At 44.8% G+C, this 24,065-nt stretch overlaps 1 protein-coding gene across 2 annotated transcripts in view; it reads right to left on the bottom strand.

The window, feature by feature from the left end:
- Nucleotides 1-24,065, bottom strand: part of DCC (DCC netrin 1 receptor) — a 1,041,949-nt gene that overhangs the window by 422,284 nt on the left and 595,600 nt on the right. For both annotated transcript variants that reach the window (XM_089681618.1, XM_089681619.1), the window contains exon 6: nucleotides 17,808-17,962. In XM_089681618.1, coding sequence (XP_089537744.1) covers nucleotides 17,808-17,962 — 155 coding nt within the window. The remainder of the gene's footprint in view (nucleotides 1-17,807; nucleotides 17,963-24,065) is intronic.

Below are 24,065 nucleotides of genomic sequence, written 5' to 3'. Positions count from 1 at the left end.
CTCGAAGCGGAATATTGAAAAGTTTCCGTAGCATATCGAAGGAAATATGAGTCCCACCCCTCTGAAAATCTGTTGATCTAATAAGAGCTCGATCATACTACCAGTAAAAAGCCTGTGGAGATGAAAATGCCGTGACAAAATTCGGATCACCGAAAAATGTCAAACCTGGTGGTGGACCATTTTTTCAAAGAAAAAACGGATGAAGTTTACATCAGTTTTTCTTCAGTTTCTTCCATCCATTACCAATACAAAAATGGATGCAAAAATGTACCTGATCAGTTTATCATCAGTTTTTTTCCATCCACTACCAATGCAAAAATCGGACCTTTGTCCGTTTACATCTGTTTTCCGTCCGTTCTGTTTTTTTTAACCACCTCCCGCCCGCCATATAGTCCAATGACAGGCACAAAGTGGTTCTCTCATTCTGGGAGGACATCATATGACGTCCTCCCATTCTCACCGCACATGTGCGGCTCAGGGAGCGCGCATCGTGGCGATCGGTGGTGCGCTGTGTCCCTCAGACACAGCGGATCACCGATCACAGAAAGAGCCGAAGATGTTGGCTCGGACATTTGATCAGCTGTGTCCAATCACAGCTGATCACATGTAAACAGGGAAATGCCGGTTATCGGCATTTCTCTCCTCTCAAGCTGTCACGCTGACAGCTTGAGAGGAGAGGAGAGCCGGTAATCAGCTTTCCGCGGAGGGGACATGTACACTGGTCAGCAGGACACTGATGATCAGTGTGCCCTGATGATCAGTGTAGCCCCAGCAGTGCCACCTGTCAGTGTCTATCAGTGCCTTGTGTCACTGCTCATCAGTGCCTCGTGCCAGTGCCCATCAGTGCCACATCAATGCCACATATCAGTGCCTACCAGTGCACATCAATGCCACATATCAGTGCCCATCTGAGCAGCCTTTCAGTGTCACCCATCAGTGCCAGTCAGTGCCACCTATCAGTGTGCATCAGTGCCACCTATCAGTGCCAGTCAGTGCCACCTAACAGTGCCAGTCAGTGCCACCTAACAGTGCCAGTCAGTGCCGCCTAACAGTGCTGCCTATCAGTGTCATATATCAGTGCCATGTATCAGTGGTGCCTTTCAGTTCCCATCAGAGATGCCTGTCAATGCCCATCAGTGCCACCTACCAGTGCCTCCTCATCAGTGCCCATCAGTGCCACCTATCAGTGTCCATCAATGCAGCCTATCAGTGCCCACCACTGCAGCCTCATTAGCGCATATCAGTGAAGGAGAAAAATCACTTATTTACAAAATTTTATAACAAAAACTAAGAAAACAACTTTTTTTTTCAAAATTTTCAGTGGTTTTTGGTTTGTTTAAGAAAAAATAAAAAACCCCGAGGTGATTAAATACCACCAAAATAAAGCTCTATCTGTCACAAAAAAATGATAAAAATCTCATATGGGTACAAATTTGTATGACCGCTCAATTTTTATTCAAAGTGCGACAGCGCTGAAAGCTGGACATTGGCTTGGGCAGGAAGGGGGTATAAGTGCCCGGTAGGCTAGCGGTTAACGGAACAAAAAATAGGGCTTTAATCCATTTAAAAAAATGGATGTTGGCAGCCATAACTGAACGAACATCTGTTTACATCCGTTTTTCCATAGAGACACATTGATGTCCATTTTTCATCTGTCAACGGAAGAATGATAAACAGACAAACATCTGCACGTGTGAAAGGGGCCTTAGGCCAGAGCTTCAAGCGTGTGCTTAGTAGAGATGAGCTTGAGCATACTTTGAACCTCATCTCTAACCTGAACCACAAACTGTCTCTTTTTTTGTACTCCAATGAGTTGTTGACCAGGTCATTCCCCACCACAGGAGCTCACATTAGCTCACAGGTGGGGGATGACATGGCCTGCAACTCATTGGAGTACAAAAAAGTGGGAGTTTGGGTTAGAGATGAGTTTGGAAGATGTCCAAGTTCATCTCTAGTGCCTAGTCAACAGGTACTACCTGACTTCCTCTATCTACACTACACTCTTTCTCCACCCATCCTGATCATTTGACCTACTGTATCTGTTTTGTCAGCTGTTTGCTTTAACCACCTGTATGGTGAGCAATCCACAGCCCAGTTTTTTCAACATTTTTGTATCTTATCCAGTGTATATTATCTCCTTAGACTAATCTCACTTTGCATACAGGATTCAGTTATAGTGATATCTGGATGGCATTTTTCTTCTTTCACTTTGACTCAATATATTGTGAATACCTGATACAATTACAGTTATACATGGGCATCATATGGTGAGACTGTATTGTTCCTTTTATGCAGATCACGGAACGTCTGATAGGTAGACAGCAACATCTGTGAGATTTATACTCGTTTTACAGTATATTGAATGCAGACAGCCCTTAGTTGTCTATGTCAACATACAGTATATTGCTTCTTGAAAAGCAGCATTTATGTGAATATTGAAGCAACATCCCCATCCCCATATGTATTTTTAATTTTACCCCTGCAAATCCTACTAAATTACCTGTTGATCCTGTCAGAGCTCTCTGCGCCATGCAATTTCCTGTTAGAGCAGTGGTTCTCAACCTTTCTAATGCCGCGACCCCTTAATACAGTTCCTCATGTTGTGGTGACCCCCAACCATAAAATTATTTTCGTTGCTACTTCATAACTGTAATTTTGCAGTGGGAGGAATAGTGCCTCATCATTGGTGTCAGTGGGAGGAATAGTGTCCCATCATTGATATCAGTGGGAGGAATAGTGCCCCATCACTGATGTCAATGGGAGGAATAGTGCCCCATCACTGATGTCAATGGGAGGAATAGTGCCCCATCATTGGTATCAGTGGTAGGAATAGTGCCCCCATCATTGGTGTCAGTGGTAGGAATAGTGCCCCATCATTGGTGCCAGTGGTAGGAATAGTGCCCCATCATAGGTGTCAGTGGGGGGAATAGTGCCCCATCATTGGTGTCAGTGGGAGGAATAGTGCCCCATCATTGGTGTCAGTGGGAGGAATAGTGCACCATCATTGGTGTCAGTGGGAGGAATAGTGCCCCATCGTTGGTGTCAGTGGGGGGAGGAATAGTGCCCCATCGTTGGTGTCAATGGGAGGAATAGTGCCCCATCATAGGTGTCAGTGGGGGGAATAGTGCCCCATCATTGGTGTCAGTGGGGGGAATAGTGCCCCATCATTGGTGTCAGTGGGGGGAATAGTGCCCCATCATTGGTGTCAGTGGGGGGAATAGTGCCCCATCATTGGTGTCAGTGGGGGGAATAGTGCCCCATCATTGGTGTCAGTGGGGGGAATAGTGCCCCATCATTGGTGTCAGTGGGGGGAATAGTGCCCCATCATTGGTGTCAGTGGGAGGAATAGTGCCCCATCACTGGTGTCAGTGGGAGGAATAGTGTCCCATCACTGGTGTCAGTGGGAGGAATAGTGCCCCATCACTGGTGTCAGTGGGAGGAATAGTGCCCCATCATTGGTGTCAGTGGGGGGAATACGGCCCCATTATTGGTGTCAGTGGGGGGAATAGTGCCCCATCATTGGTGTCAGTGGGAGGAATAGTGCCCCATCATTGGTATCAGTGGGAGGAATAGTGCCCCCATCATTGGTGTCAGTGGGAGGAATAGTGCCCCATCGTTGGCATCAGGGGGAGCAATAGTGCCCCAACATTGGCGTCAGTGGGAGGAATAGTGCCCCATCGTTGGTATCAGAGGGAAGTATAGTGCCCCATCGTTGGTGTCAGTGGAAGGAATAGTGCCCCATCGTTGGTGTCAGTGGGAGGAATAGTGCCCCATCGTTGGTGTCAGTGGGAGGAATAGTGCCCCATCGTTGGTGTCAGTGGAAGGAATAGTGCCCCATCATTGGTAATAGTGACACCAATGATTGGGCACTATTCCTCCCACTGACACCAATGATACTTACCTTGCTGACCCCTGCTCCAGCCTGGGCTCGCTCGCTCCCTCCCTCTCCCATGGTACAAACACTTACCGGTCAGATGTCTTCCTTCTCCGGCCGCTTTCCTCCTCTTCACTCGCTCGTGCTTCGCGGTGCCGCTCGGCTCCTCCTTTCCAAGCTCCACCTCCTCGCCGGTGATTGGCCGCCTGTGTGCCTCTCTTGAGCTACAGTTCCGGCGGCCAATCACCGACGAGGAAGGATTGATCCCGGGGGTGTGTCCAGATGACAGGGACGGCATGTCATCCCGCCCACACCTGCAGACGGATCAAGGAGCGGTGTCTCGGTTCCTAAGGCCATCGGAAATATGTGTTTTCCGATGGTCTTAGGCGACCCCTGGGAAAGTGTCGTTCGACCCCCAAAGGGGTCGCGACCCCCAGGTTGAGAACCGCTGTGTTAGAGGGTGACAATGGTAGGCCAGCTCTTGAGCAATGGCAGCACTGCAATCTTTATGTTTTTATGTGTTTATGTAGCACCTCCTAGGTAGTGGTGGAAGACCCCCAGATAGCTTGGTGGGCTATCATTTCACCTAAGGGCGGAATCTTTGACTCTTTGTGGGGTATAAGATATTTGGGTGTGAGTCACTTTAAGAAATGTATTAAGGCCCACAAACCCAAGGAGAAAGGGTTTAGGGTACAGGATACCCGAAAATACCAAACATTCAGACTCCATGGGGGTTATTTACTAAAACTGCATGGTGCAAAATCCGGTGCATTTCTGCATAGAAGCCAATTAACTTCCAGGTTTTAATGTCAAAGCTTAATTTGACAAGCAGACGTTAGAAGCTGATTGGCTACCATGCACAGCTGGATTCTGAGTGCACCAGTTTAATAAATCTCCCCACATATGTCCACTCATAGTCAATACAGAAAAAAGCCAAACCGGTACCCTGTATACTGAAATCCAGCCGTAAGACAGCACACACACTCCTTGGATGAGTTACCAGAAACTCAATGCCATGTCCACAGCTTGTATGCAACTCTTCTGGACACTCTGCAGCAGTGACGCACCCCTAGTGCTCCATTCCAGGTGGCCACCTTCCAGCTTTACTTCTCCAAGATATACTCTTCAGCAGGACAGCAGGGACATATTCCAGGTCCCAAACCTAGGCCTCTTTTTGGTAATGGGTACCAAGCTTGACACGCTATTAGCAGGTCAATCAGCTGCAGAATCCACCCACTTTTTGTTTGGTGTGAGCTGGCTCCAAGCTCCCAGGTGCCATAGCTGATAATAGTAGTTTACCTATTGCCTGGACCTTTTATTGGGATGACTTGCAAGCCCCAGGATCCACCACCAGATCCATTTCTATAAAGGACAGACCATCAGGGGCAATGGAAAATTTGAATGTATAGTAGAGCTATAGCTGTGATCATAGCTGTGAGGGTATCCAGGGGACAGAGGACAGGGGATTATTACGAGCCGCTTCACCTGTCCAAGGCACCTGTAAAAAGTGCCAACTATGCTAGCCCTTTCTGCCCCTTCATAGAGCCAATACTATCACTTCTCACAATGAAAAGTGCTTTATGAATGGTGGAGGGAGACCAGTCGTTCATTCATCCATCCTCCAGTCATAGATCACTTTACATTGAGGGAAGTGATTAATCAGCTTCTATGAATGGTGGAAAAAAGTTGGCAATTTTGACGAGTGCCTATCATAGGCGAAGCAACGTATAGTATCAACACAGAGCACCAGAAGTTTAACAATGTGGGGATATTCATGGGGGGGCAGAGGATGGAAGAAGAAAAGTACAGCCACCAGCACATGGGATACTCATCATCCATGTAAGTACCGTCCCTGGTGCTAGTTTAAAACTTTTTCTAAGCATTTTGGTTTTATCAAAAATATATTTAAGAAGCATTGGAAAATACTAAAAAATAATAAGCTATTAGGACTAGTTTTACCTGAGAACCCCCCATTATTTTTCCCAAAGCCTCCACATTGAGAGATTGTCTTGCTTCCAATGTGGTTAACCCTCCCCCAAAAATATCTATGTTTGCAGATTTAAAGAGCTTTTTTCCCTGTCGTAGGTGTTCTATGTGTAAGGTACTCAATGAAATGAAAACCAAAGATTTTAGTTATGTCACGCATAAACATTATAAAATTCAAGATTTTATTACAGGCTCTTTTAAATTTGTTGTTTATTTATTGGGTTGTCCATGCAGGTTTCAGTATTTAGGGAGGACTTCACGAACCCTACAAGTGAGAATTAATGAACACATTGCTAATATTAAAAAAAGGTTTTAAAAGACATAGTTTATCTAAACATTATAGGTAATGTCATAATAAAGATCCATCTTCCCTAAACCTTATAGGTATAGATAAATACAATCCTTATTGGAGGGGAGATAATAAGATCCATGGAATATCTCGTGCTGAAAGCCGGTGAATATATTTACTAAAATCCTACCATCCCCATGGGCTCAATATAGAGTGGGATCTCAACTGTTTTATAAATAATAGCTAACTTAATGGATATTCATGTATAAACCTTTTTTTTGTCTTGTTGTATATGATTTTTTTTTTTTAACTATGTTGATGCAATTTTGTAGGAAGTTTGCCAATTTTGCACTTTAAAATAAACTTCATCTTAAAGCGGAGTTCCAGCTTACCTGTCCCTCGGCCCAGCGGTGTCCTCTCCACCGTTGGCTTCACCGGCCGTCTTCTCTCCCCGGCGCCGGCATCTTTAGTGTGGGCACCGGGCTTTGACAGGTTGCGGCTTCAAAGCCAGGTGCCCACTGCACATGTGCGAGAAGCGCTGTACTTTGTGAATGGCCCCGTAGTCTTCTGGGACCTGTCACGTGTCCCAGAAGACTACGGGGAGGGAGGGGGGAGGACTGCTTCCGCCTCCGATCGCCTAGGCACTCGCAGTGGATGTGGGAGCGAGCAGGGGCAGACTGACAACTCATGGGGCCCCCGGGCAATAGGGGATCATGGGGCCCCTGTGTCATCGCCCACACCCAAAAAAGCCTATGAAAAAGCCAATGAAAGGTCCCAGGGGCATCTCATGGGGCCCCCTACTGACCCCGGGCCCCCGGGCAGTGCCGAGTGCTCAAATTGTCAGTCCGCCCCTGGGAGCGAGTACCTGTCAAATTTGGGTACACGCTCCCCAAAGGTGCCAATCCTTAATGGGAAGCGGGGGACATAGCATTAAAGCGGAACTTTCCCTTTTGGGTGAAGCTCCAGTTGAAGTTGTCCACTAGACTGCGTAGATCGATTGTTAATTTTTTTAAATGATGCATTTAAGGGGCTACTTCGATTGTTTTGATCATTTAGATATATAATATATCCTTTTTGATTTTTCAAATTGCCCCAAGTATGTAATTTTTACAATAGTTTGGCACATCTATAAAGTTTGGTATTGAGCCGTGTGTTTATAATATTGACGGCTCACACATGCGCAGAATAGACAAACTCCGTGGTATAAAAGATCGGTCACTGATGATGCTCCATTACCCTGACGATGCTGATTGGTGGCGAAACATGTTGGGCGGGGCCTAGCTGGTGACGTCATATACATGCTGACACTCGAGGCTTTTTATGTTTGTGATTATATGTCAGCTTATTTTAAATAAAAAATTGTTTTACGGTATATAACACCTCTGCAGTCCTTTGATCTTCTCCTCCGGAGGGAATATCTGTTTATTGCACAAGAAGATTCCTTCTGGTGTTTGTCACAATATGCTGAGCAGGCGGTGAAAGAATCCAATCAGTGAGATGAATGCTGAGCACGAGCACACAAGCGTGTCTTGATCTCTGGACAGTGAGATCAATATTTTTGGAAAAAGGCTGATCATTTATTTGGTGGAGGAATCACGTTTGCTCATCACCTTTCAAGATTTGATTGAATCTAGGAGAATACATGTTGGACTGAGCACTTTTTCACTTTTTATATGTCTGGTTTCACTTTTTATATGGCGGATTGCACTTATTTATTATAAAGTTGTGGTTTGTAACCTTTTTGTATTGAGAAGGTTCACAAGTGTGTATTGTATTGCTATAAATATAGAGATGCGCAGCAAGTGTACGTTTAGATTAAAAATATATATATATCGATAAACTTCATCTTTAATGACTTGCCTCCCGGCACTTTTACCCCCTTCCTGCCCAGGCTAATTTTAAGCTTCAGCGCTGTCGCACTTTGAATGACAATTGTGTGGTCATGCACAGGGGCGGACTGACCATTTGGAAACTTAGGCACTGCCCGAGAGCCCGGGGTCTGTAGGGGGCCCCATGAGATGCCCCTGGTACCTTTTTCATAGGCTTTTTTGAGTTTGGGCAAGGACACAGGGGCCCCATGATCCCCTATTGCCCGGGGGCCCCATGAGTTGTCAGTCCGCCCTTGGTCATGCAACACTGTGCTTATATGAAATTTTTAGCATTTTTTCCCACAAATAGAGCTTTCTTTTGGTGGTATTTAATTGCCACTGGGTTTTTTTTTATTTTTTGCACTATAAACAAAAAAAAGCAAAAAATTTGAAAAAAAATGTTTCTTTGTTTTTATTATACAATTTTGCAAACAGGTAATTTTTCTCCTTCACTGATGTGCGTTGATGAGGCTTCACTGATAATGCTGCACTGATATGCATCAATGATGGGCACTGATAGGCGGCACTGACACTGTCAGGTGACACTGACTGACGGCACTGACAGCACTGACTAATGTCACTGACTGGTGACACTGATGGGCGGCACTGATGGGCAGCATTGCTGGGTACTGATGGACACAAGTGCTGGGCAGCACTGATGGGTGGCACTTCTTGGGGGCACAAATGGGTGGTAGTGCTGGGCACTGATGGGTGGCACTGCTGGGCACTGATAGGTGGCACTGCTGAGCACTGATGGGTGGTACTGCTGGGCACTGATGGGTGGCACTGCTGGGCACTGGTGGGAGTCACTGCAGGGCATTGGTGGGAGGCATTGCTGAGTACTGGTGGGTGGCACTGCAGGGCACTGTTCATCAGTGCCCTGATGATCAGTGCCGATCTGCTCTGTGGCAGCTGCTGGTTATCTGCAGTACTTTCCTCACAATGTGACAGCGTGAGGAAAGTGCAGCCGATAACCAGGAACTGTATTTACTTTGTGATCTGCTGTGTCATTGGACACAGCTGAGCATGTGGTAAAAGGCCGCTGTGATTGGCCTTTTACCTCATCACGTGATCAGCTGTGTCCATAGGACACAGCTATCACGGAGATTGCCGGTCACGCGGAGGGTGGTGGCGCGCGGGAGGGTGCGTTCTGGGGGGACGCCATATGATGCCCTCCCAAAACTGGGTAACCTGCTCTGTAGCCATCATTTGGCTATAGTGTGGTTACCAAGTGGTTAAAGCGGAGCTTTGTGCTGACTCCTTTTGCAGGTATAGCTACTGTATGTAAAACAATAAAAAAATAAGTGTCTATACTGTTTAAAATCCAGTAATACAGTGTCTCATCCTGCTCTGCACATGCTCAGTCGTTCTCTATTTTTTGACACTGTGCTGAAAATCAGAGATGCTAGAGGCCGTTCTGCTGACAGCCTAAAGATTTACTGCTGCTCAGGGGCTCTGGGCTTCAGCAAAATGGCAACAAGAAACAGGAGCAATCATGGAGACAATGGACACACACTAATTTTGTTAGCATAATTATTAATGTAGAATGTATGTTGCTAAACAACATTATTTTTCAACAGGTAGTTGTGGGTAAAATTCCACTTTAACTTTCCCCTGGCAGTATAAATGGCTGCTGATATGATATGCCTTTGGATGTACTTTAAACCTAATTACAGAAATGCAACAGAAATGTGCCACACAGGTGGTAACGACTCTTGATGGAGGTCTTTGATGCAAGCAAACGAATGCCCTTTGCTGCGCTTTGCACAACGTTACTTAATAAATCCCGTAGTGTTCAATGTCTGCCGATATTATAAAGAGCGGTGATGATCCCGGGCTGCAGACAAGGAATGACAATTTTAATAACCGGCTTGTCTCGGGTCCTCGTTGAGTGCGGGATGAGAAGCCATGTCTGGGAGCGATGTAAAGTGTGAACCTGTCAGCCGCTCGTTGCCGCAGTTTAAGGCCTCTTTATGTTAGGGCACCTGTGGGAATTATCATCGGAGCAAAAGTTTAATCGAAAATGTTTTGCTGGCGGCCACCGCTTTCAAGGATAAGACAAACGCATGGCATCCCGTCACATCTGAACCCTTTCCAAGAAGCCTGACTGTGGTTGAAATAAGTAGAGAGCATATTTGCAGACGAGAAGAGCAGCGTGTTGTTCGCTCTGGGGAACGAGACCAGCAAATCAAATTCAGCCGTCGCCCTGAAAAAAACTTGAGGCCATCCAAAACAGCTAACATTAGCTTTACCTCCTGTGCTGTGAATGCGCTGTCAGCTGTGCTTAGCATCGGGATGATGGCTTAGAGAACACAGGTGGCATTATAAGGTTTGAATCTGTAGAGATTTCGCCACAACGGCAGCCAAAGACAGCAAATATTATCAGAGTGTCACTCAGCCGCCCCCTAATCATGTATTCTTGGCCTGAACATACATATCCAGTTATGAGGTTTTTCGAGAACCTGGTTATTCCGTTCTGAGATACTTTAAAGCTGAAGCTTAAAGTGGTTGTAAATCTTGGAAATGAAAAATGAACAAAGAAAATCCTTCTGTAATGTGTAGTTGCCTCTATCCAAAGTACTTAGTGTGATTTCTGTCTCCTCTCACATTCCTCTGCTATCTGTTTGAGTCACTTCTGACAGTCTATGTCACAGGTGTCAAACTACAGCTGTTGCCAAACTACAAGTCCCATGAGGCATTGCAAGATTGACAGTTACAAGCATGACTCTGAAAGATAGAGGCATGATGGGACTTGTAGTTTCGCAACAGCTGGAGGGCCGCCAGTTTGACACCCCTGGTCTATGTCAACACTGGGAAATGAACCTGCTACCCCTCCAGAGCACAGCAGGTGATTTCTCTATGAGACTGTGTAGAGGGGGGGTGTTATTTCCCTCCACTCAAGTCTCAGATTACATTCAGCTTCTTGCTCTATTATGTGCTGTGTGCTACATCAGATCCCCACCTTTTGCCTCCTGAAGCTAAGAAATGGCGTCTAAGTACGTACTTTGAAGGGCTGTTGGCAGGACCTGGATCACCTGCTGGTGACACTGTGCTTCCCAGAATGGAAGGTTGTAGTTCCAGTGTCCACAACCTATGTAGGAGGATTGTCAACACTGGATATTTCATTCTGAGATACTTTAAAGCTGAAGCTTAAAGTGGTTGTAAACCTTGGAAATGAAAAATTAACAAAGAATATCCTTCTGTAATGTGTAGCTGCCTCTATCCAAAGTACTTAAGTGATTTCTGTCTCCTCTCACATTCCTCTGCTATGAGTCACTTCTGATAGTCTATGTCAGGGGTGTCAAACTGGCGGCCCTCCAGCTGTTGCCAAACTACAAGTCCCATGAGGCATTGCAAGATTGACAGTTACAAGCATGACTCTAAAAGGTAGAGGCATGATGGGACTTGTAGTTTCACAACAGCTGGAGGGCCGCCAGTTTGACACCCCTGCTCTATGTCAACACTGGATATTTCGTTCTGAGATACTTTAAAGCTGAAGTTCAAAGTGGTTGTAAACCTCTGAAATGAAAAATGAACAAAGGATATCCTTCTGTAGTATGTAATTGCCTCTATCCAAAGTACTTAGTGTGATTTCTGTCTCCTCTCACATTCCTCTGCTATCTGTTTGAGTCACTTCTGAAAGTCTATGTCACGGGTGTCAAACTAGCGGCCCTCCAGCTGTTGCCAAACTACAAGTCCCATGAGGCATTGCAAGATTGACAGTTACAAGCATGACTCCGAAAGGTAGAGTCATGATGGGACTTGTAGTTTCGCAACAGCTGGAGGGCAAACCCTGGTCTATGTCAACACTGGGAAATGAACCTGCCACCCCTCCAGAACACAGCAGGTGATTGACAGCCTCAGCTGTGCATGTTTCTCTATGAGACTGTGTAGAAGGGGGGTGTTATTTCCCTCCACTCAAGTCTCAGATTACATTCAGCTTCTTGCTCTATTATGTGCTGTGTGCTACATCAGATCCCCACCGTTTGCCTCCTGAAGCTAAGAAATGGTGTCTAAGTACGTACTTTGAAGGGCTGTTGGCAGGACCTGGATCACCTGCTGGTGGCACTGTGCTTCCCAGAGTGGAAGGTTGTAGTTCCAGTGTCCACAACCTATGTAGGAGGATTTGCTTAATCTCTGTGTATCACCTGAAGCCACTCACTTCACTGGGCATATGTAAGGGTTTACAACCACTTTAATCTCATTATATTTTGCCTTCCTTGGATCCTCCCTCCACCCATTATTAACCACTTGCCCTCTGAAAGATGTCACCCCCAAGTCATGTTTTGCTATTTAGCACTGCATTACTTTAACTGACAATTGCGTGGTCATGCAACACTGCACTCAACTGAAATTTATATAATTTTTTCACGCACATACTGTAGATCTTTCTTTTGGTGGTATTTAATACTTTTTTTATTTAACCACTTGCCTACCAGGCACTTATACCCCCTTCCTTACCAGGCCAATTTTCAGCTTTCAGCGCTGCCGCACTTTGATTGACAATTGCGCGGTCATGCAACATTGTACCCATATGAAATTTTGATCATTTTTTTCTCACAAATAGAGCTTTCTTTTGGTGGTATTTAATCGCCACTGGGCGCTTTGCGCTATAAATTAAAAAATGTGCAAAAAATTTGAAAAAAAAAAAAGTTTATTTGTTTCTTTTATAAAATTTTTCAAACAGGTATTTTTTCTCCTTCACTGATTTGCGTTGATGAGGCGGCACTGATGGGCACTGATAGGCGGCACTGATGGGCACTGATAGGCAGCACTAAAGGGCACTGATAGGCAGCACTAATGAGGTGGCACGGATAGGCGGCACTGATAGACAGCACTAATTAGGGGTCACGGATAGGCGGCACTGATATGCAGCACTGATAGGCGGCACTGATAGGTGACACTGATGATGGTTACTGATAGACGGCACTGACTGGCATCACTTCTGGGCACTGACTGGCACAACCCCTGGGCACTGACTGGCAGCACTGCTGGGCTGCACTGGTGGGTGGCACTGGTGGGCAGCACTGGTGGGTGGGCACAGGTGGGTGGCACTGGTGGGCACATGTAGGTGGCACTTCTGGGCACAGGTAGGTGGCACTGCAGAGTGGCACAGGTGGGTGCACTGCTGGGCACAGGTGGGGGCACTGCTGGGCACAGGTGGGGGCACTGCTGGGTGGGCGGGGCTAGTGGGCACACTGCTGGGCGGAACTTGCGGGTGTCACTGCTGGGCACCGATCATCAGGGCACTGATCATCAGTGCCCTGATGATCGGTGCCGATCCCCGCTCTGACAACTGCCGGTTCTCGGCAGTACTTTCCTCACGATCTGACAGCGTGAGGAAAGTGCAGCCGAGAACCGGCACTTGCATTTCCCTGTGATCAGCGTGTCATTGGACACCGCTGATCACGTGGTAAAAGGCCGGTGGGATCGGCCTTTCACCACATCACGTGATCAGCTGTGTCCGTAGGACACAGCGATCACGGAGATCGCCGGGTGCGCGCCCCCTGGGGCGCGCAGGAGAGCGCGTTCTGGGAGGACGTCATATGACGTCCACTCAGAACTGGCCGGCCGCGGTGAAGCCGTCATTCGGCTATGCGCGGTCGGCAAGAGGTTAATACATTTTTAATTTTATGAAGAAGAAATTCGATTTTTTCTATTTTTTATTGGATATGTTTTATGGCAGAATAATATAATATTGTTAATATAACAAAATATTGTTTTTTCTTTACCCACTTCCCGACCGGCCGTTGCATATAAACGGCCGGACGGTGGCAGTGCAGGGTCAGGTGGCCATTTATAAACGGCCTCCCAGCACCCTGCTTGTGACCATGGTGACACTGTACTGCTAGGATGACAGTATGTAAAAAAATAAAATAAAAATAAAAATAATATAAAAAAATAAAATAAAAATGTAAAAAAAAAATGTTTAAAAATTATAATTTTTGGTTATAAACTAATTTGGATTTTTTTTTTTTTACTAAAAAGATAACGGAATAAATTTTGGCAAAGATTTATGATGAAATATTATTTATTTGCAAAATTTTATAAAAAAAACACTTTTTTTCAAACTTTTTGGACATTTCATAAACAGCAAAAAAAATTAAAATCCCAGTGGTGAATAAATACCACCAAAATAAAGCTTTATCTGTCTCAAAAAATGGTAAAAAATTCATTTGGGTACAGTGTTGCATGACCGCGCAATTGTCATTCAAAGTGTGATAGCTCTGAAAGCTGAAAATTGCCCTGGACAGGAAGGGGGTAAAAGTGTCCGGTCTGGAAGTGGTTAAAATTTTAGGTCTTTTTCTTGTATATAATAAAAAAATAAAAAACCCAGTGGGGATCAAATACCACCAAAAGTAAACTCTATTTGTGTGAAAAAATGAACTTTGCCAGACTGCACAATTACCAGTTAAAGTAGCACAGTGCCGAATAGCAGAAATAGCCAGGTCATGAAGGGGGTAAAACCTTCCGGAGCTCAAGTGGACCCCTAACACTCAAGCTAAGCATCAGACCTCAGAAATGTAAGTCCTGCTGGAGTCACTACTGTAGTCTAGAAGTATTAACCCAGAAGGTGACGAGGATATGGTGTGTGACCAGCGCTTTGCGGAGATCTTCAGATATATATATTTCCTTGTGGCAGCCTGACATGCTTCTATTAATACATAATGAAAGGCTTCCAGTAATTATATCGTCCTTCAGGTCACAGCAGGAGCCGTCTATGAAGCAGAGGACAACTCCGCTATGCAAGAACCCTTTTGTTGAAAGCCAACATCATCTCACAGCCAAGACAGGGCTACTTCTTATATCAAAAGAGTCACTTAAACTTTAATAAGTAAAACTTCACACCGCTAGCCTCAGACCCGCACAGAGAAGAATCAGATTTTTTTTTAGGCTGGGAATAAATTGCTTGATTTAGATCTCCCTTACACTAGAATGACTCCATACCACAAGCAGGGGTGGACTGACCATTTGGAAACTCGGGCGCTGCCCGAGGGCCCGCGGTCAATAGGGGGCCCCATGAGATTCCCCTGGTACCTTTTTTATAGGCTTTTTTGAGTTTGGGCAAGGACACAGGGGCCCCATGATCCCCTATTGCCCAGGGGCCCCATGAGTTGTCAGTCCGCCCCTGACCACAAGTGAACTGTTAAAGGCCAGCACCAAACTGCTGCCAAGTTTTTACTGCAGCCCCCACTTTCCTGATTCCACCTCACTTCCTGAATCAGTGACACCAGAGCAAGAAAGGAAGACAGCTGTTGTCACCAGGACAGGAAAACACAGCCAGTAATAATACATTCACAGATATTCTAACCCTTTTCTAAGTTACTGAAAAAAGGTCCCCACTGGAGCGATTTCTGATCCCGACAAAGAGAGAATGTTTCCCCAATGGGGAGACAACCACAAATATGCACATGGCACACGTTTTATCTCTTCACTACTCTATCCAAAATGAATACAAAAAATTATGCTGAAACATTGCAATTGAGCACCTTTCTGTAAACCTTGTAAAACAATCCATTCAGTTTAATCTAAAAATAAAAGGTAAAACATTTGTGTATAGAAGGGGTTTCCAACGTTTCTAAGGAAAAGGACAGTTTAATGTCCTTCAGGCTTTAGAAGGGCCAGACTGTGGCCAGTGGGAGAAAAAAATCCCAGCATCAGTGCCTCATCATTGGTGTTAATGGAATAGTGCCCCATTGTTGGTATCAATGGGAGGAATAGTGCCAATGCTAATGGTGTCAATAGGGGGGAATGCTATCAGTTAGTGGAATGGTGGCCATCATTGGTGCCAGTTGGTGGAATCATGGCCCATTATTGGTGTCAATTGCTGGAATGGTTGACTATCATTGCTAGCAGTTGGTGGAATGGTGGCCCATCATTGCTATCAGTTGGTGGAATGGTGCCCCATCATTAGTGTCAGCTGGTGGAATGGCGCCCCAAGGGCAAGATAAAGACAAGCAAAGGGCCACATCCGGCCCCTGGGCCGCAGTTTTGAGACCACTGGTGTATAGATAGCCGACGTTTTGAGACCACTGGTGCATACGGTAGATAGCCGAAGTTTTGAGACCACTGGTGTATAGATATTTTTAAAAAAATGATATATAGCTTTTTTTTCCTTTTTTATAAGTGATCACATACACGCTATTATCAGCTACATAAGGAGCTCAGATAGGTTCCTAGATTGTAAGCTCCAAGGATCAGGCCCTCCTATCCCTCTTGTATTGAACTGTATTGTTGCTGCATTGTCTCCCATTATATTGTAAAGCGCTGAGCAAACTGTTGACTCTATATAAATCCTGTATAATAATAATAATAGGTGGAGAAGGAGAAATAGCAGTACACTCGTCTTCCCAGTGAACGGGGAGGGGGCTTGTCAGGAGAAGTCTGATCATTGGAGGAGAGAAGGCTGAGTTCTCAACACAACCATAAAACTGACCATGCTGTGCTTCCATGCCTAGTGTGGTCAGTTATTACTAGAAAAACAGAGGGACTAGCAGGAACACCGAGATTTCACACAAAGGAAGCAAAACAAAGAGAACAGGCTTCTTTTCCATACATGTACATGGTACAGCAGACACATATCAGGAATATGAAATGCTGGGGTAACATTTTTTAAGGCCCTGTTCACATATCCGTTGCATGAACAAACATTCCCGCTCATGATTTGCACACGATTCCGCATGTCACACTTAGGGAAGCTCATTCACTTGAATGAGCTGCCCTTTTAGCACCTTTTTGGGCAATGAGCTTCATGCAATTTTCATATGTGCAGTTTGCAGCATTTTTGTTGCTTGACAATCGTATTAACATGCACTGCGTTTAGCGTGCCATTAATAATAATGGAATTGTGTGCAGAATTGCAGCATTTCCAAATGGTCACGTGTGAATGCAGGCTTAAAGCTGAACTCCGGGATAAGCAAAACATTGTCTAAATAAAGGATCCATGTGTGTTCTTCCTTGAATCTTTGTGTGCTTTTCTTCCAGATCTGTGCAATTGTCCAGAGTGACACATTACCTGTAAGTGGGAGCTTCCTGTAGTAATGACCACTCACTGCTGCTCTTTCTACTTGTGCAGGGTGACAGGTCCTGTCTCCGCCCCTCCTATGATTTTCTATAAGCAGCCTGTAGTGGGTGGAACTTCCTGGGTCCCTCCCACAGTTCTGCTTGATGAACAGGCTATGTACAGGACAATGATGATTTCACTGCTTCTTTTATAAGGTGATATCTGAGTTTGTAAGGGAATTTGGTGCAAAGTGGATTTATATCTTTTGTGACTATTAAGATACCTATTTAAATTGATGCCTGAAATTCAGCTTTAAAGTTACTTCTTCCAATCCCAAGATGTATGCAGACCAGGGGCGGACTGACCATTTGGAAACTCTGGCACTGCCCGAGGGCCCGGGGTCAGTAGGGGGGACCATGAGATGCCCCTGGTACCTTTTTCATAGGCTTTTTTGAGTTTGGGCAAGGACACAGGGGCCCCTCGATCCCCTATTGCCCGGGGGCCCCATGAGTTGTCAGTCCGCCCCTGATACAGACAACTTTTCTTTGCTGCATTTAAGCTATATAACGTGGTCACTTGCCTATGATTGGACAGGGAAGGAGCAGGTTTCTTCTCACGTCCTGCTGTGTCTCTCAGACAGGAAATGAAGAGAAATCTCCCCAGTTGGGACAGAGACATCAAAAAACCTGACAAAGGTTCCAACACCTACCCAATCTATGCAAAACTAGAAAACAAGGTACAAATATTAGAAATTGCTAGAAAACAGACATATAAAAATATATTTACCACTATCTGGAAGTAGTCACTGGGAATAACTACTTCTCCATTCTTGATCCACTTGATAGTCGGAGCTGGTTTTCCAGTGACAGCGCATTCAAATTCAATGTCCATGCTTTCATAGGCGAAGAGGTTAGCTGGGTGGTTTAGAAACCGTGGAGGCACTGTAAGGAAACAGAAGGATACGTTACTAAATGGAAGCTATCAGCAACTTAAAGTCCAACTCGGAGAATTAAAAAGTCCAGTCCACATCCTCTGTAAAAAAAAAAAGCAGCTATGGCATCTTCGATGCTGTCCCCTGTAAGACAGCTGAAGAACCAGCACCTGGACAAAGTTGGGGAGAAGTCACCACCGTTGGCCATATGACCTTGCATATGGTTAGATCGTTTTAAGGGGTACCCTCATTTGTGGAGGAATTTTACTCCCTGGGGTTAATTTTAATGTCAGCCCCTTCTTACCTGATCTACTGGGGTGAGATAAAATAACTGTAGCACTCTCCTAGATAGGCTACTAGGAAAATAAATAATTTAGTTATTTGTGGCTCCTCTGTAATCATTGGAGCAGCTATTGATTTGTTTGGGCTGTTCTGGATTGTACAGGTTGCAAGTTTGACAATTTCCCCCTGCCTTCTAGAGGTTTCTAGAGCAGGCTCCTCCAAACTTTCTGAACAAAAGGTTAGTTTAGATTCCTTGAGGCTTTAGGTGGCCAAAACTGTGGCCAGTAAGTTTAGAAAGCACCAGGGTGTCACTGAGTGTAAACAGTGCCTTGTCATTGGTTTTAGTGGAAGAAATAGTGCAGTGCTGTTGATATCAGTGGGAGGAATGGTGCCCCATTGTTGGTATTCTAGGTAGCAATCGTACCCCATCATTGGTGTCTGTGGGAGGAATGGTGCCCCATCGTTAGTGAACCAAATGCAGTGTCTCCTGCGCTCCGGGACCCAGGCCGGTGGTGAGTAGATGGAATCAAACTCCAAAAAGGAAGGGACCACCGGAATAGACAAGGTCGTGCAGCTCCACACCAAGGCTGGGGAAGCCCAAACAAAACTGTGAAGAAGAACAACAAAAGAGAAGCGCACCAACCTTGCGCATTACCTCAGTAACCAAAATTTATTAAATAAAAGAATGGTACTCACAAACAGCGAGAAGCCACTCAGTACAGCTGACGCGTTTCGAAGGACATGCTCTGAGGAAGAAGGCATGTCCTTCGAAACGCGTCAGCTGTACTGAGTGGCTTCCTCCATGATGGGATTCGCATTGGCATCTTGCCTCTAAAGTCCCTTTGAGGACTTACATGCTTGTTTTTATTCGCTGTTTGTGAGTACCATTCTTTTATTTAATAAATTTTGGTTACTGAGGTAATGCGCAAGGTTGGTGCGCTTCTCTTTTGTTGTTCTTCTTCACAGCCCCATCGTTAGTGTCTGTGGGAGGAATGGTGCCCAGTCATTTTTGTCAGTGGATGACATGGTTCCCCAAGGGCCGGATAAAGGCAAGCAAAGGGCCACAGTTTGGAGACCACTGTTTGCTGATGTTCATCGAGGTATCAACTATACCAGAGCTGGGAGGCTTATTCCTAAGCATCTTTGGATCTAAGTACTGACCTAAGCTCATGATCCTGGTAAATGTGTGGTGTTTAACTTTTGGTATGATAAGTTCCAGTGATAGCTCTTACTGAGATGGCTCTTATAGGCTGTCAGTGCTTGCCATCCCTATTCATCCCTGGCCTAAAGGCTGGCCTAGTGAAGTGTGTCCTCCTATTACAAATCAGCTATTCTGGAGTATCCCATACCACCCCAACCCCTCTCCTGTGACAAGTTCTGCAAGCAATACATTCTAAAAAGACAAGCCTAGATTGTTTATTGGAGCCAGAGTGAATTGGCTGTTGCTTGAGTGATGGGCAGCCTCTGCATTGTTTGGAGAAGAACCAGTTAAAACCAGCAGCTCCTGCAGGGGTAGTGCTATGAGTGAATCTAGCAGTGTCTTGCTGTCATCCACCAAAAGCTGCCGGGTCCAGCACTGCCATCTTGTTTGTGAATCAAATTTTGGAGGCCAGCTGTCTCTTCTGAGTCTTAGCAGCTGGCCTCCTGATGATGCTGCACTGTGTATGTGTAGTGTGATTATATACAGCCCTGAAGCCTCCTGGGACATATGATATGGTGATCCCAGGAGGCTTTGGGCAGGGGAAGAGGTCAGTCTGGCCAGAAGCACTGGCTGTGCTCCACTGAAAAAAAGGGATTCCAGCTGCAGGAATTACAACCCTTGTTGCTTTCAGCAGATGTAGCACCCATCAAGTGTGACCCATTCAAGTAAAAGGAGACGCTTTGCAAGTATCCTGCAATTGCATTGCAATGCATGTGGTTGTGGAGTGCTAGTGCAGAGTTCAAGGGGTTAAAGGAGGTGAAAAATTCCCTCTACTGACTGTTAAATGTTCTTGCAAGAGACATCCAAACGTGGATCGCTCTTCAGAGATCAAAGCACGTGTGAATGATGAGCCCTAGGCTGCAACGTTCCTCAGGAACCAGTCAAAATGCGCTCAGTTGGTGTACCTTCCGGCACCAATCAGTTCAACCCTGCAGGAAATGAACAGTCCAATCAGATGCAGCAGCTGTTTCGGTATTTTGACAGTTGGCGGGGCCACACTGTACAGCACGGTTGGAGGAACTTGTTCTTTTTTTTTTAATTCAGCCTTCAGGCTGAACTATTATTAAAAAAAATCAATGGAAGGGAAGGTGGCTACACGGCGAAATGCGTAAGTTCTATTAATTTTGTGCCACACCTGGATTAATAAACTCATTTATTTGTGGAGAGCGAGCTGCCGGATTTCTTTCAGCTACAAGGTGGTAAATGGGATGCGGACTCCCAAGCCCAGGGTTGGGTTTTAAACCATCTTTAACTATTGATGAGCCGCAAGTCCTTGCTTGCCACCATGGCACACCAGGACATGTTCTCCCTCTAGAAGGTGCGGGAGCTGAACCAGTCAGATCTGTGTTCTGAATCCATCACTTCTGTCAATGATTCCCAGCAAGGCCGAATATCTGAATAATAATATAAACATCATCGTATTTCGCTGGCTTGTTCTTCTTGTTGAAAAAAAAAAATTAACATTTCAGAATATTTATATTTCTATGACATCTGCCCACTGAACTAATTCACCGGTGATGCGCACAGAGCTGACATCCATATATTTGCATATCATTTAAATACAAATAAATGAACAATTTTGAAAGGAATGCAACTATGCAAATAACCCATTGCATATTTTTTTTGTATACAGTATCTCCTGGAATTGCTTTGAATGAGAAATGAAGTATGGGACCATTGAGGAGAATTGATGGGCTGGCCGATGAGGAACAGTTATGTAAAGCAGATATGGAAAGTGCCGCCTAAATGATAACTGATTACTATATAAATACCTGGAATAAATAAGTAACATAAATATAGATCTATTGGTCTTGTTGGCATTGGACTAGCGATGGAATCCAAAAAAGGAATCCTCCATGTGTGCAAAATTTTCACATAGAGCACCTCCAAATACAAAACAGAATCTTAACAAATAAAAAAACAAGCTATGCACAATGCATGTTGATGTAGAAATGCTGTTGGCCATCGCGACATCTTAGTCTCGGAAATGTTGGTTTTGTCTCCACGGCATGCAAACAATGCGCTTGATTTACTAAAACTCGAGAGTGCAAAATCTGGTGCAGCTGTGCATTTTTTTATTTATTTATTTATTTCAGGTACTTATATAGCACTGCATAGAAACCAATCAGCTTCCAGGTTTTATTGTCAAAGCTTAAGGCTACGTTCACACTAGCGCTGTGTGCAGGCGGCAGAGAGGCGTTTGGGAAGCGTTTTTACCGCTTCCCAAACGCCTCTGCCAATTCTGCACATTACAGCACATGGTGCTGTTCTAAAAGGAGCGTTTGCATCGCGTCGCGGCAAAACAGAAGCCGCTGGACGAGTCAGGAGGCGTTGAAGCCTCCTATTCTTGTCTATGGTGCCGCTCCGCAAACGCCCGGCCGGCGTTTGCGGTGCGGTTGCAACGCGGTTGCGGGGCATTTGCGGAGCGGTAACACCACTCAAACTGCATTTTAGGCATTTGGGGGGCGTTATTAACGCTCGGCAAACACCTAGCAACCGCCGCTAAACCGCGCATGCGGCGTTTGCGGAGCGTTTGCCGAGCGTTAAAAAACGCTCCGCAAACGCCGGACCAACGCTTGCCAAACGCTATAGGGGCGTTTGGCAAGCGTTGGCAAAACAGCCAAGTGTGAACGAGCCCTTATAGAACAAGCTGAAGTTAGAAGCTGATTGGCTCCCATGCACAGCTGCACCAGATTTTCCACTCTCCAGTTTTAGTAAATCAACTCCAATGCTTGGCTGTAGCATTATGCCATACAAAGATAGTCACAACATTCATCCATAAATTTCTAGTTATTTCTGGATCTATGACCTGCAAGTCAGATAGAAGACTCATCTAATCCTACCGTTGTTTCAAATGACACACACATGCATTATTAAGAAACTGACATGTATACAGCAGAGCTTAGACTGATAGAGGGAAAAGCAGCACAAGGTGCTAATCAGTTGTGCTACAGTGCTTATATGTTAACAAGGAGCATGCTGATAGGAGGAGAGAACAGTGTGATAGAGTGATGGAGAGATGACCTGTGTGGGATTGTCTGAAAAGTGATTCAAATGCAGAGAGGCGGTGAGGAGGTGCTGCTTTAACCCCTTAGCTGTTGGAGGACACTTGCAGAGTGGCTCCATTGACTTGAGCCATGATTAAGGCCTGAATGGTTGAAAGGTGTTGTCTTTTTATGGCTGTATTCTACTTTGTTTAATACGGGACAACAGCAACCCCATATTTACGGATGTGCCAGCTCCCTCTAAAAGCTTATATATTGGGATGTGCTCGGCTGGCTTTACCCCGCCAAAAGTGACAGGCGGTATAATACCTGCCACCAGTACTTGGACAGGTTCATCCAGCACCCAGGGCAAGGGTGTGGAACTGCCCCCCCTACTGTTAATACATGACATTGACACTCTGTGCCCATTTTCTGCCCCCTTGCTCCAGCTACCTATGTTTAGTATGGAGTGTGCATTGCACATACATAACTAAGCGCTTGATATCTAGCAGCTAGAAGGAAGTTGCACACGCACAGTGTGAAGCATCAAGCTGTGTCCCACTGGTTGCCAACCAATTACTAGCACTGCGCCCAGGGCAGTTTTCCCCTCTTGCCCACCCTTTGTCCCAACCCTGCCTGCCACAGTAGCTAAAGAAGGTGCAGTAAAAACACAGCTCAACCACAAGGTTTTATTGCCCCTCAACTGCTAGTGGGAAGAGTTTCAAGCGTTACTTAAGTAGAACTAAAGGCAAAACTTTTTGGACAGGGTAAGGAAGGGTTATATTATTCATTATACAACTTATTATTGCCATCTCTGTCCCATTGGGGAGATTTCCCTTCACTTCCTGTCCCATCACCAAAACAGGTAGTGAGATGGGTTAGAGGAAACCCCAGGCTGTCACCAGAACTAATGTCCTCAGTAGAAGATTCCTCAAAATGCAGGTTTACTACCACTTTAAATTCAGCACAGACTCATCAGATGGGGCTGCGCTGTGTGGGCCGAGCGGTGTGAACCTGAGAACTGCCGGGTCAAAAATACAAAACCCTTTGGCAGATAAAAAAAAAAGTCTTGTGTTTTTTTTCTTTTTTAATCCACATATTTAGCTGTTTTTTCTGGAGTTCAGCTTTTAACAGGAAAAAAATTTAATAATAATAATAATAATAATAATAAATTAAATTAATACAATGCATATAAAAAATACTTTCTTGCATCCTGCTTCCTTTACTTCCTTGTCTTTTTTTCTTTTTTAATCCACATATTTAGCTGTTTTTTCTGGAGTTCAGCTTTTAACAGAAAAAAAAAAATAATAATAATAATATAATAATAATAATAATAAAAAATTAAATGCATACAATGCATATAAAAAAAGACTTTCTTGCATCCTGCTTCCTTTACTTCCTTGACTTTTTTTCTTTTTTAATCCACATATTTAGCTGTTTTTTCTGGATTTCAGCTTTTAACAGAAACAAAAAATAATTATATAATAATAATAAAAAATTAAATGCATACAATGCATATAAAAAAAAGACTTTCTTGCATCCTGCTTCCTTTACTTCCTTGTCTTTTTTTATTTTTTAATCCACATATTTAGCTGTTTTTTCTGGAGTTCAGCTTTTAACAGAAAAAAAATAAATAAAAAAATAAT

This window comes from Staurois parvus, unplaced genomic scaffold (genome assembly GCF_062004578.1).
Source record: "Staurois parvus isolate SC_StPar_1 unplaced genomic scaffold, SC_StPar_1.0 ptg000272l, whole genome shotgun sequence".
Lineage (NCBI taxonomy): Eukaryota > Metazoa > Chordata > Amphibia > Anura > Ranidae > Staurois > Staurois parvus.
The sequence above is the reverse complement of the archived record's forward strand: the minus strand, read 5'-3'. Positions and strand labels throughout refer to the sequence as shown.